This window comes from Coregonus lavaretus, assembly GCF_964263955.1.
Source record: "Coregonus lavaretus genome assembly, chromosome: 31".
NCBI classification, from domain to species: Eukaryota; Metazoa; Chordata; class Actinopteri; order Salmoniformes; family Salmonidae; genus Coregonus; species Coregonus lavaretus.
In genome coordinates this window covers 32,746,485-32,760,050 of record NC_140018.1, presented here as the reverse complement: position 1 = coordinate 32,760,050, position 13,566 = coordinate 32,746,485, and the positions used below count along the sequence as shown (strand labels likewise).

Genomic DNA, 13,566 nt, shown 5'->3' with positions numbered 1-13,566 from the left:
AAACTTGTAGCCTAAATCGCCATATTGCAACATTAGATTAGGCTAGGCTGTCTGTTTTAGGCCTATGAAATGGCCTCTTGCCTACTCACTGAAAAATGAACTCCCTATTTACTTAACTTGTAAATCTCCCGGTTGTGACACACTAGTTTAGAAATAGACACACATGAAAGCATGGTACGGGGAACATAGGTCAAACATATCCTGTAAAACCAGGGAGACCACAGCGTTTAGTGGGTGGTTGTAATGTAAGCGCATACCACGCCCTTCGGGGATTCCCCCATGTCAGCGCTGAGCGCTTACCCTATCGCCTTACATTGCTCACATGCTCTCTACTATGTAGGCCGACCTCAGGTTATGAGGGTATCAAAGTTATTTTAAAGACTGTTTCTGATTTTAAGACTTTTGATGGTTTGAACGAAATTGCCCATTTTGCATGTAGGGAAGCTTTTCTACCATTTATGCAGTGTCGCAAGATGACTTCACTTATTTTCATGTAACTGCTGTTGTGCGGGAAAAGAAAAGCGTTCGACCCGGTGGCATGAAAAGCAACAAAGGAAGAGTAATTTCCTACTCAGGTGTGATCGACTTTTCCTCCGAGGACTGCTCGCACCATCAAGCAACAGGTAGTCCTTTCAGGGTTTAAACCAGCCAAGCCTACCCCGAGTGACTCCGGACCAACATGGCAGGCGCTGAAGATGCGAAGGGGAAAGTGGATTTGTTGGAGGATAACCGAATAGACTCTGGTGTTGAATCCTTCCAATCTTTTACGAAAGATGACCCCTTTAATAAAACGGTACGGGATTCGACTTCTGAATCCAGTGAAGCCAGGGACAAATTTAGCAACAACACAGATGAGAGGTTAGATTCTGCTTATGGCTCGTCGTCACTAACTGTTGAGAATTTCAGTGAGATTATAGAGGGCTGCAACATTTCGGAGTCTGAAGATGACAGTGCGGAGAATACAGAATTTGAACATAAAGAGAACCTTCTCACCAGCATCACTGAAGATGGAGACACGTAGGCCTAAGTTTTTTTATATTTACATTTTTAAACTAATACATATTTTAATGTATCCTATGGCTATGTTCTTCAATAAGTAAAATGTGTCCATGTTATGGTGAAACGATGTATCAAGAAAACACGCATGTGTGCAATCGTAACCGTGTTTATTTTGCATTTAATTGACACATTTTTCAATATAGATAAAAGTAGGGCCAACCGTAATTTGAGTTTAATTTTCCTATCTCCTTTAATCCCAATCACTGTATCCATAATGACATTTCACAGTCTAAAATGCATAGCATAGGCTATTGAGTTACCAATTGGGCCATGATTACAGTTTTATCAACCAATTTAATCCTAATGCACAATGTGATGTCTGCTCTACCCCATACATTTGTGCTTATCCAAAAACCAACCCTTCACCCCAAGCCCCTAGAGATGCTCCCAGATACACCCTGCAGATCTGACAGAATTGGTTTGGTGTTGCTATTTGGTTGTCCTCTTATGGGGTTTCAACTGGCCATGAGAGCATAGACTAAAATTACCACTGTCATCAAACAGAATATGTTTTCTTTGACATCATCATGTCTGGTGGGATGACTGGATGTCTGAGTGTGTTAACCACAATAACAATTTGAAGATGGATGCATTTTTGTAGGCTAGGCCTACTGCACGAATTTGCAGCTTAACACTCAAGCCACCCACAGTGTTGCAGCTATCAATTAATAAAAGGCTTGGGGGATAGGTAGTAGTTTTGGCCTGCGCTGGAGAAATTCAGCTCTTTCTTTGCATGTGTCATTTTAATCCTATTCCCAATCATTATAGCATGTGATGTCGACTAAGAAGAGATTTTAAGTTTGGAGTGATACACTCAGGCCTGTGAAAGCTGTCATGATATGATTGTTGATGTGTATGGACTCCTGTAGGGTGCCTCGACTTGGAAAGCAGAAGTGTAAGACATGGCCGTGGAAATTCCCCATGATAGAAGGAAGGGCACATGTTCACGTAGTACTTCTCTCTCTAGGTCCGATAATAGGCTGATCAATGAAATTCATACAATTGTCACACACGCAGTCACAGACGTGCAGACTTTTGTCCTTATCGGCCTTCTACATGTGATTTTGCATTCCACTCATCGTCTTGGCTTTGTCTTTGGAGTCCGTATACTCTGAAAGATATTGTGTTGATCGCTATCAATTGTTCAAAGTCATAGTGAGTCTGTGTAACGATTCCATTGATAGAGTAACAGCTTTTTTGTCTCTGACCTCCTTTCATATCCTCGCTCTCATTGTCTAACTATGTCACAAGGAAGCATTCTCTAGCCTGCACTATAGTTACCGAACAACAGAAAGAACCCACAATACATTACGTCAATCGTCTGACTTGAGAAAGTATCATGGTGCAGGCATTTAATTTCCCCCATGGGATTTTTTTATTTGTTTTATCTTACTCAACCGTTATTCAAACTAGCAAGTCCCATTGAGATAAAAAAAAAAATACGTATATTTTCAGAGGAAGATCTTGCCAAGAGATGCATTTTGCATTTGAATATAGACCTTGTACCATTCAAAGTTGAAAGAATGCTGGCAAGCTCTGTAGTCTGGTCCCATATCTGTTTGTCACACTAAACATTGACCATAGGAGTTGGCAAGACGGCACAAACAGATCTGGGACCAGGCTACTGGCTCTGCTTTGAAGAGGAGTTATTGGACAATAATCTCCAGTTATAAGGGGTGACTGTGACTATAGTGACATACTTGTGCAAGTAAATGTTTGTTTTTTTAAGTTGCTTTTTTTATATATCAAATGGATTGTCTTAAAATGAAGTCACAAGATAAATTGATTTGCCTGACGACATTTAGCTTGGAACAAGGTTAGGCTAAACGAGTTACTACTTTCTCATCAGTTAGTTAGGTAGACAATGAGTGGCTCCCAATTGGCACCCTATTCCCTATATAGTGCCCTGGTCAAAAGTAGTGCACTAGGTAGGGAATAGAGCCCTGGTCAAAAGTAGTGCACTATGTAGGGAGTAGTGTGTGAACAATGTCTTCTGGAAAGCCTTGTCGTAGGTTAAATATAGCACGGCGGTGGCCTTGTTCCATTTCCTGCATTTGGCTATTTTATCTGCTAGAACTTCCCCTTTAGATTTTGGGGCAAGAGTTTCTTGTTGCTGTTGTTTTCCACTTTGTATTTATCAAATGTCATGACAGTGTATATGGGCTGCAGTAAAGAACACAATGCATTGCATTTGCTATTATAACGGAGTAGTTCAAGTCCATAGGCCTGAGCCTTGTGTTAGCTGAACATTCGGCAATAACCCGTTGGTTCTGTTTGTTCGATCTTAGGATATTATCCAAATAACTTGAGTTCAGTTACGACGAATGACAACTGAGAAGATAAATATTTGAAAAGTGCTTTGTGGAATCAAACATCCTCTTGACATGACTATCCTTTGCATAAAAGTTCCATTATTGCGCAACATTCACAACCACTGAGCACTGTGTGGCCTACTAAGCAGTTTTCATTTATGGGATGCTATGTGCTACATTTCCAGGTAGGTCTAGATGTCGTTCTAAGAATTCTCAAGCAGGTAATTCTTTCCATCACATGATGAAATCCATTTATTATATCCTGTGGCTGCTCACATGTAAATGTTTAAATTAAAGTAACTAGAAATGTAATGAGAAACTTTTCCACTCTCCCCAGGCTGCTCACTTTTCAGTTGAATGCAACTCAAAACTGCTTTTGCTTGCTGTGCGGCCTAGGCTGTGTTACTGCAAAAGCACTTTGTGACAACTGCAATGTAAAAAAGGCTTCATAAATGAATCTGATAGATGTATTATTTACATTTGATAAAAAAAAGTTTTGTTTTTGTCGCCCCCTCCAGACTCCTGCATTTAGCCATCATCCATGAAGATGAACACTTTGCTCGTCAATTGATACAGCTGTTCCCCAAAGATGTCTTGGACATCCAGAACAACTTGTACCAGGTACAGAAGACACAGCAACATCCCCTTCTCTTTACAGCCTGAACACGGGGACTGGTGTACTGAAACTACTTAACCTTCATGATCCTTCCTCTTGACGATTGCAACTGCCAATGTTTATGATAACAACAGAGATGATCCTGTAGTTCAAGAGAAGTATCTTCCCTGTTCTCCAGTAGTACATCCTCTTACTGGAACGGGTTCAGTGGGTGAGAGGGGTTCTAGGGTTATTTATCAAATCAAATCAAATCAAATTTTATTGGTCACATGCGCCGAATACAACAGGTGCAGACATCACAGTGAAATGCTTACTTACAGCCCTTAACCAACAGTGCATTTATTTTTAACAAAAAAAGTAAAAATAAAACAACAACAAAAAAAGTGTTGAGAGAAAAAAGAGCAGAAGTAAAATAAAGTGACAGTAGGGAGGCTATATATACAGGGGGGTACCGTTGCAGTCAATGTGCGGGGGCACCGGCTAGTTGAGGTAGTTGAGGTAATATGTACATGTGGGTAGAGTTAAAGTGACTATGCATAAATAATTAACAGAGTAGCAGCAGCGTAAAAAGGATGGGGTGGGGGGGCAGTGCAAATAGTCCGGGTAGCCATGATTAGCTGTTCAGGAGTCTTATGGCTTGGGGGTAGAAGCTGTTGAGAAGTCTTTTGGACCTAGACTTGGCACTCCGGTACCGCTTGCCGTGCGGTAGCAGAGAGAACAGTTTATGACTAGGGTGGCTGGAGTCTTTGACAATTTAATAAGGGAGTAAATGGAAATTGGATACTCGCCTGCTTTCCCATGTTCAAAAACAAGAAATCTTATCTGGAATATTTTTGCCTCTAAGGCTGAGATTACACAGGCAGCCCAATTCAGATTTTTTTTATCTTCACTAATTGGTCTTTTGATCAATCACTTATGATCTTTTCACATCAGATCTTTTTCATAGCTGATCTGATTGGTCAAAAAAACAATTGGTGGAAGAAATATCAGAACTGGGCTGCCTGAGTAAACGCACAGTGCATATTTTAGAGAAGGTTTGAGTGAACATGAAGGGTGTGGGGTGTAACCTGTCACTTACAGGGGCGAGGGAGTTATGAGGGGTGGTGAGGCAAGCTGACGGGGCGTTAGAGAAATCCTGATGGGTCGGAGAGGAAAATGTCTAGGAGGGCAGAAATGACAGTCAGCATTTTGCACCGTGACTCACACACATATAGCCTTGTTCTATCTTTGTTCTGTTAGCATTTACCAAAAGCCACACAAGCAATGGTGGCCCTACTGGTTATATTAGTCAGCCCTACCCAGTTCAATCAGAAGTTTCATATTGAGATGCCTCAGGTCTAACAATGCATTTTTGCTAATCACCTCACTTGGCATTAAAGAGTTGAACTATTCTATAGTAAAGATCAGTCAAAGATACTAGCTACTGTACTTAAGAACCTATATCGGCTTTTAGCAACGCTGATTGTACTCAAATCACTTTGAAAGAGGGTCCATACTGACTCCAAGTCAGATATCACTGTCAATGTTGGGTGGGCTGGCAGCCATATTGAGTGTACCATGGGAGTTATTATTTTCTATGCATGTTCCCAGACACCGCTACACCTAGCCACCTACCTGAGCCTTTCTTCGGTGGTGCGGGGCCTGGTGGAGAGCGGGGCCAGCCTGGAGCTGCAGGACCAGGAGGGGAACACGCCGCTCCATGTGGCCTGCGAACACGGCCGGGCCGAGTGCGCCACCGAGATGACCCGGGATGTCTCCTCCAGCAAGCTGGACCCTGTGCTGGAGTCCCAGAACTGGAGAGGTGAGAAAGCAGGGCCCATATTAATTTGTCACCAAAAGAGAAAAAAAATGACTGAAACAGGGAGGGACTACCTTGACATCTGTTGCAAAATGTTTTGCTACGGTATGCACTAATGAAAACAACTCTGGGCCACCTTTAGTAGGCAAATGTGTAACGTTGCAGATAGAAATGTCATAAATAGAGCTGACGCAATGCCTTATTCTACATGTCAGGGATAAATGTTCTACTTAATGTATTTCTATCTGAACATTCCATAACGTTTGCCTACTTACCAGGGCCCAGGATGATCAGCTTGTAGGCAGTGTACAAGGCTATAACAATACCATGATGTGATGGCTCTTTATTTAATGTAACTTCCTGTTGATGTGTTGGCGTCTTCAGCATGTCGGCGTCTATGCGAGGATGTGCCCACCTCACGTGTTGTGTTTTATTGCAACATTGCACTGTGCGAGACAAAATTGGTGTAAATTAATCATTGTTGCTGTCTAGCTAGTTTTCGATGTTTCCGGCTTTGCAGATGTGTATCATGTTTATATTTGTAAACAATTGTATATTTTGTTCGATATGTAGGTTATGTGCATGTGTGTCACGTGGCATGACCTTACCGACTCTTGTTTGATACTAGCTATAACATCTACTCAAATTCATCAAATCCCACATTCAGAAAGGTGGTTTTTGAAAGGAATATGTTCTTTTTCAGGTCTCACCTGTCTCCACCTAGCCACTGTGAACAGGCAGCATCGTCTGATGAAGCTACTGATGAAGAAAGGGGCAGACCTCAACCTCCAGGTTAGTCCAGTGACTCCCCCGGGTCTACTCCATTACAATAACCTCCCTATGAGCACTAGATGTTGAAAAGACGTTGAGAAAAGTATTTCCGGTCACAAAATAAAATAAAATAAACGTTATCTAACTAGGCAAGTCAGTTAAGAACTAATTCTTATTTACAATGACGGCCTACCAAAAGGCAAAAGGCCTCCTTTTGGGGGCTTGGATTAAAAATAAATAAATAAATAAAATATAGGACAAAACACACATCACGACAAGAGAGACACCACAACACTACATAAAGAGAGACCTAAGACAACCGCATGGCAGCAACATATGACAACACAGCATGGTAGCAACACAACATGACAACAACATGGCAGCAGCGCAACATGGTAGCAGCACAATGAATGGAACAAACATTATTGGGCACAGACAACAGCACAAAGGACATTGAAAATACCTCTCAACCAATTTTGCTCACTGGGCTTGTATTATTGACGTAGTGTATTACATTGTGCTATAATACTGTAGTTAGTACTTTTTATTTTATTTTTTATTTTTTTTATTTAACCTTTATTTAACCAGGTAAGCCAGTTGAGAACAGGTTCTCATTTACAACTGCGACCTGGCCAAGATAAAGCAAAGTAGTGCAATAAAAACAACACAGAGTTACATATGGGGTAAAAAACATAAAGTCAGAAATACAACAGAAAATATATATACAGTGTGTGCAAATGTAGCAAGTTATGGAGGTAAGGCAATAAATAGGCTATAGTGCAGAATAATTACAATAGTATTAACACTGGAATGCTAGATGTGCAAGAGATTATGTGCAAATAGAGATACTGGGGTGCAAAAGAGCAAAATAAATAACAATATAGGGATGAGGTAGTTGGGTGGGCTAATTTCAGATGGGCTGTGTACAGGTGCAGTGATCGGTAAGGTGCTCTGACAACTGATGCTTAAAGTTATTGAGGGAGATAAGAGTCTCCAGCTTCAGAGATTTTTGCAATTCGTTCCAGTCATTGGCAGCAGAGAACTGGAAGGAATGGCGGCCAAAGGAGGTGTTGGCTTTGGGAATGACCAGTGAGATATATATATCAGTGAGATATACTAACATACAGTTAGTACTTCAATGTGTCATTGCTAAATCCTCTTAATTTGTAGTAGGGCAGAGAAATATTTACTTCGACATAGATGATCAAACTACAATTTACTGTCTTAAGTGAATGCATCATGTCATAATGAGTGCATGTGATACATTAATGAGCACATGGTATTTATTTAGAAGTATTTAGAAGTACAGTGTCTCCCTCAAGCTACGTACTTCACTGCTTTACTGTACTCCCCTGTCTACTGCACTGGTGTAGTGATACTGATAGTGTAATGGCCCTGAGCTCAGCGCGTTCTGATAAATTAGAGTTTGATGTACTGGGAGCTTTATCTGGAGCAGCTAGACTTGTCAGAGAAGAGGCCCGGGCCAGCAAGTCTGAGTCACATACAGATAGATATAGAACACAACATAGCAGGCTGACCTAACCCTACCCTAGATATCATTCTGTGCTAAATAAACCTGCTGTACAGGAGATATCAAGCTGCCTCATTTTATGTTTTCAGTATTTGAATGAATAGAAATTATATTGAAGAGGACAGTTTATAAAATGTCCTAAGATTTGTTGACCCTTTGCTCCCTACCTTTGCGCCTTTCCCTCACCCCATCCTATTTTTGAGGGGACATTTTATTTATCGAGTCCCTCACCCTCGCCTGTCTTCTCTCTCCCGCAGGAAGGTACGAGTGGTAAAACGTCTCTCCATCTGGCAGTGGAGCTCCATGACATTGTCTCTATGACGCTGCTACTGAACAAGGGAGCCGATGTGGACGTGGCGATGTTTAACGGCTGCACGCCACTTCACCTCGCCGTGGGCCGGCAGGACGCAGCCATCGCCAACCTGCTCTGCCAGTCCGGGGCTGATAAGCTGCTGAGGAACATGGAGGATGAGACAGCCATGGATCTAGCTGGCGGCAATGATGATGTGAGATATACAGGAAGGGCCAGTGTCCTACACACAATCCTCCATTGAACATGCTTTTTAGTCCAGGACTATAGTTATAGCCTTAATCTACACTATATATACAAAAGTATATGGGCACCCCTTCAAATTTGTGCATTCGGCTATTTCAGCCACACCCGTTGCTGACAGGTGTATAAAATCGAGCACACAGCCATGCAATCTCCACAGACAAACATTGGCAGTAGAATGGCCTTACTGAAGAGCTCAGTGACTTTTAACGTGGCACCGTCATAGGATGCCACCTTTCCAACAAGTCATTTCGTCAAATGTCTGCCCTGCTAGAGCTGCCCCGGTCAGCTTTAAGTGCTGTTATTGTGAAGTGGAAAAGTCTAGCAGCAACAACAGTTCGGCTGCAAAGTGGTAGGCCACACATGCTCACAGAACGGGACCACCGAGTGCTGAAGCGCGTAGCGCGTAAAAATAGTCTGTCCTCGGTTGCAACACTCACTACCGAGTTCCAAACTGTCTCTGGAAGCAATGTCAGCACAATAACTGTTTGTCGGGAGCTTCATGAAATGGGTTTCCATGGCCGAGCAGCCGCACACAAGCCTAAGATCACCATGCGCAATGCTAAGCGTCTGCTGGAGTGGTGTAAAGCTCGCCGCCATTGGACTCTGGAGCAGTGGAAACGCATTCTCTGGAGTGATGAATCACGCTTCACCATCGGGCAGTCCGACGGACAAATCTGGGTTTGGCGGATGCCAGGAGAACGCTACCTGCCCCAATGCATAGTGCCAACTGTAAAGTTTGGTGGAGGAGGAATAATGGTCTGGGGCTGTTTGTCATGGTTCGGGCTAGGCCTTTGGTTCCAGTGAAGGGAAATCTTAACGCTGCAGCATACAATGACATTGTAGACGATTCTGTGCTTCCAACTTTGTCGCAACAGTTTGGGAAAGGCCCTTTCCTGACTCAGCATGACAATGCCCCCGTGCACAAAGCGAGGTCCATACAGAAAAATTGTTTGTCAAGATCGGTGTGAAAGAACTTGACTGGCCTGCACAGAGCGCTGACCTCAACCCCATCGAACACCTTTGGGATGAATTGGAACGCTGATTACGAGCCAGGCCTAATCGCCCAACATCAGTGCCCGACCTCACTAATGCTCTTGTGGCTGGTTGGAAGCAAGTCGTCGCAGCAATATTCCAACATCTAGTGGAAAGCCTTTCCAGAAGAGTGGAGGCTGTTATAGCAGCAAAGGGGGGACCAACTCCATATTAATGGCCATGATTTTGGAATGAGATGTTCATGTAGTGTATGTCTGGGAAACCAGCTCAAAGTATTTAGTGTATTTGGTGTGTGACTCGAAGTCTGATGATAATCACTGAGAATGTTAGAAATTCATATTTTTGATGATGGGGGGGGTTTAACATCCCCAATGTATTTCCTGTTGTGAAGGAGAATGACTGGATTGTTGTCTGGTCAGAGGTAGAAAATATCATGTGAAATGTAACCCCCCCACCATATGCTTTTCTTTCAGATCCTTGCTCTTTTCCCTTTTGATGACATCCAAATCCAGGGTAGGTCAGTGGTTAGAGTGCCATTCTGACCGTGTACTTCTCTCACCACCTGAATACTCTACAACTGGTGACATTTGACCTCTTGAACATCATCATGGAGCCTCGTCAGAAAACTGTAGCTTTACATCAATCACGTTTGTAATTTGCTATTTTTAAGGTGATTTTTCATTTATATAAATCTTCGCTACAGGGTTATTTATCGTTGTTGTGCAGTGTATATGTGAATGTGTGCGCTCTTTAGACATTCACGTTGAAAAGTTGCTTATTCTCTGCTAGCAAAGTGGTACAAAGGTGTAATATTATTTGATGGTTGATACCCGTTTTCAAATGCAGCAAAATCAGCAGGAAAATCTAATGGAGACTTAAATGATACATATTTTCTCATACAAGGTAACTGATTTACTACCAAAAACAAATGTATGAATATTCAATTAAAATGTTTAATTTCCCTACAAAGTACACAGGGAATCTACCTCTTTATCACGTGTGTATAATAACAGATTATAGTGGGACATTTAGCTTCAACACATACAAAATGCATTGCTTTCGTGCTATAAATGAACATTGTTTCAGCTTTCAAATTGAAAATGTTTTTCAATTATACTTTAGTCACTGTAAATCTGTTGACATGGAGCGAAGTTCTTTATTATCATAATTTAATATCTTTCAATGTATATTTAATTGATCGGTTTCTGCTTTGAATGCATTGCCTTTCCAGTATCTGTATTGGTAAGACACATTAAACAGCTGTATTTTCGATACAGTCAAATATTCCCTATTTTACCATCTTTCTCCTCCTTCATCTCTGATAAATCAGGTATGATCCTTGTTATGGTGTACTGAATCAGACTGGCTTGTTTAGATGTTTTGCCTTCTTTTAACACTTCCAAACTCTTATATTTTGTAATAAAATAAATAAACCAATTATCGCTTCACTCTTTTTTGGGGGGGTCATTGTCAAACCTATGTTTGGAGTTTTTGTTCATTGAAGTGTGTCATATTAATTGTTTATAGATGTACATATACAGTACTGTGCTCAAAGAGGATAATACAAAAAGGGTGGCATCTGGAATTAAGGATTTTGTCAATGATGTAGATTATATACTGTAGACTATATGTTTTGTGCAAAGAATCTGGTTGGACAACATTCACATATTTTAATCCAAGTTGATAGGGCCAGTCTAGCAGGCTATTGCTGACTCCCCATATAGAGCAAATCCATCCAATAAATTGCTCTAAACATTGTAGGATGCTATCTTGGGAGAACAAAGCCTCCTTGATAACTACGAAACTCCTTATTTCTTATTTTCCTGTCAGCTGCTTTTGGTAAAGCATATGTATTATTTTCCGGTTGCTTGATTCTTCCTGATAACCCTCTTTAGTACAATGAGTCTGGAAATTCCACTCACCCAGATCACTTGTCTGTTCTCTATACTCTCACGGTCTGCCCATAATGAATATTCAGACACAGGCCCAAGGCAAGACTGGGACCCGAGAATAAAGAAGTCTTTCAATGAGGCAGAGAGATTAATTTTGTTTGTGGCGAATGTTTTACCTTCTATTTGTATGTTGGCCTATTTTCTTTCACAAGCATTTGAGTGACTTATTGAAGTCATTATTTGGGCATTAACAAGACTCGTCAATACTCCAGAATAAGCCAGATAAGCAAGGCTAGTTTGTTTTTCTGAATGATTAGGAAACCACTTTAGGCAGGTGTTATCTCAGTGTAGATGAAGGGGAGGAGACAGGTTAAAGAAGGATTTTCAAGCCTTGAGACAATTGAGACATGGATTGTGTATGTGTGCCATTCAGAGAGTGAATGGGCAAGACAAAAGATGTAAGTGCTTTTCAGCGGGGAATGGTAGTAGGTACCAGGCGCACCGGTTTGAGTGTGTCAAGACCTGCAGCGCTACTGGGTTTTTGACGCTCAACAGTTCCCGTGTGTATCATGAATGGTCCACAATCCAAAGGACATCCAGCTAACTGTGGGAAGCATTGGAGTCAACATGGGCCAGCGTCCCTGTGGAACGCTTTTGACACCTTGTAGAGTCCATGCCCCGACGAATTGAGGCTGTTCTGAGGGCAAAAGGGGGTGCAACTCAATATTAGGAAGGTGTTCCTAATGTTTTGTATACTCTGTGGATATAGCTTGTAGAATGTCTGTGTTTTTGGACAGAAAAACTTCCTCATTGTCAAGATAACTGCTAAATACCTGTCAATTTGTGGAAACATCACCCTGATTAACTCTTTAGTATTATCCCAGTTTACCTATTTGCTTATGGTCTTGCCTACGCCTAGCGAACAGTTTTTAAAATTATATGAGAAAAAAATATTCAATTTTATTTGGAACAGCAAGCCAGACAAAATTTAAACGGGCCTATTTATATAATGAATATGAATTCGGAGGACGGAAATTATAAAATATTAAAGCATTAGACCTATCACTAAAAGCTTCAGTCATACAAAAGTTATACTTAAATCCAAACTGGTTCTCTAGCAAATTAGTAAGATTGTCTCACCCAATGTTCAAGAATGGTATTTTCCCCTTTTAAATTAAATTATTATATACAATTCTTGCTACCAATAGAATGTTATTTATATGGGGTATACAATCTTCCCAGCTCTGCAGATTTTGCTGCGAAGAGACAGAATAATTAGATCATTTGTTTTAGTACTGTCCATTTGTAGCTTGTTTTTGGACACAGGTCCAGGAATGGCTAAAGGATTGCAATATTTACCTGGAACTAACCCAGCAGATAGCACTACTGGGTGATCTGAAAAGTCATAGTCAATCGATCAATAATATAATAATACTTTTAGCAAAAATATTTATTTTCAATTTACAATGTGTAGAAACAACGAGAATAGAAAGGTTCAGAACTTTTGTAAAACATCACAGTACAGTTGAAAAATATATGGCAAATAGGTGTTAAGAGATAGATGGGTGGTGTTGAATGGAGTTGAAGGATGGGACTAATAACAACTAACAACAACTAATAACAACAAGATAACTAATAATGTAAGCATACTGTGTCCATAATAAGTATATAGGTTATAGGTTGAGAGCTTTTGTGAAAGAGCACAGTTAGAAAGATATGGCATATAGAAGCAAACCGGATGGACATCATGAAAATGATCGGAGAGGTTGAGGTTAGAGGAAGTTCAGGAGTAAAAACAAACAAAATAGAATTATTGTAAAATTGACTGTGTCCATAAAATGTATATAGTATGTATAAGCTGGAAGTAGAGGCCTAAGCATTGTTGTTCACTAGTTTACGCCAATTAGGGAAGGGGTGGTGGGGTTGGAAAGTAATAAAGGGAAATATAATTTTATTAAGTGTATATATATATATATATATATACACACTGCTCAAAAAAATAAAGGGAACACTAAAATAACACATCCTAGATCTGAAT

General features: G+C 40.9%; 1 protein-coding gene across 1 annotated transcript; it reads left to right on the top strand.

Moving 5' to 3' along the window:
* Positions 1–324: 324 nt before the first annotated feature.
* On the top strand, positions 325–11,083 carry LOC311106685 (NF-kappa-B inhibitor epsilon-like). Its single transcript, XM_084149079.1, has 6 exons — positions 325–1,017; positions 3,890–3,992; positions 5,578–5,788; positions 6,489–6,577; positions 8,345–8,593; positions 10,110–11,083. Exons 1-6 carry the CDS (start codon positions 680–682, stop codon positions 10,176–10,178), a joined length of 1,059 nt encoding a protein of 352 aa, XP_084005205.1. The 5' UTR covers positions 325–679; the 3' UTR covers positions 10,179–11,083.
* Positions 11,084–13,566: the final 2,483 nt, after the last annotated feature.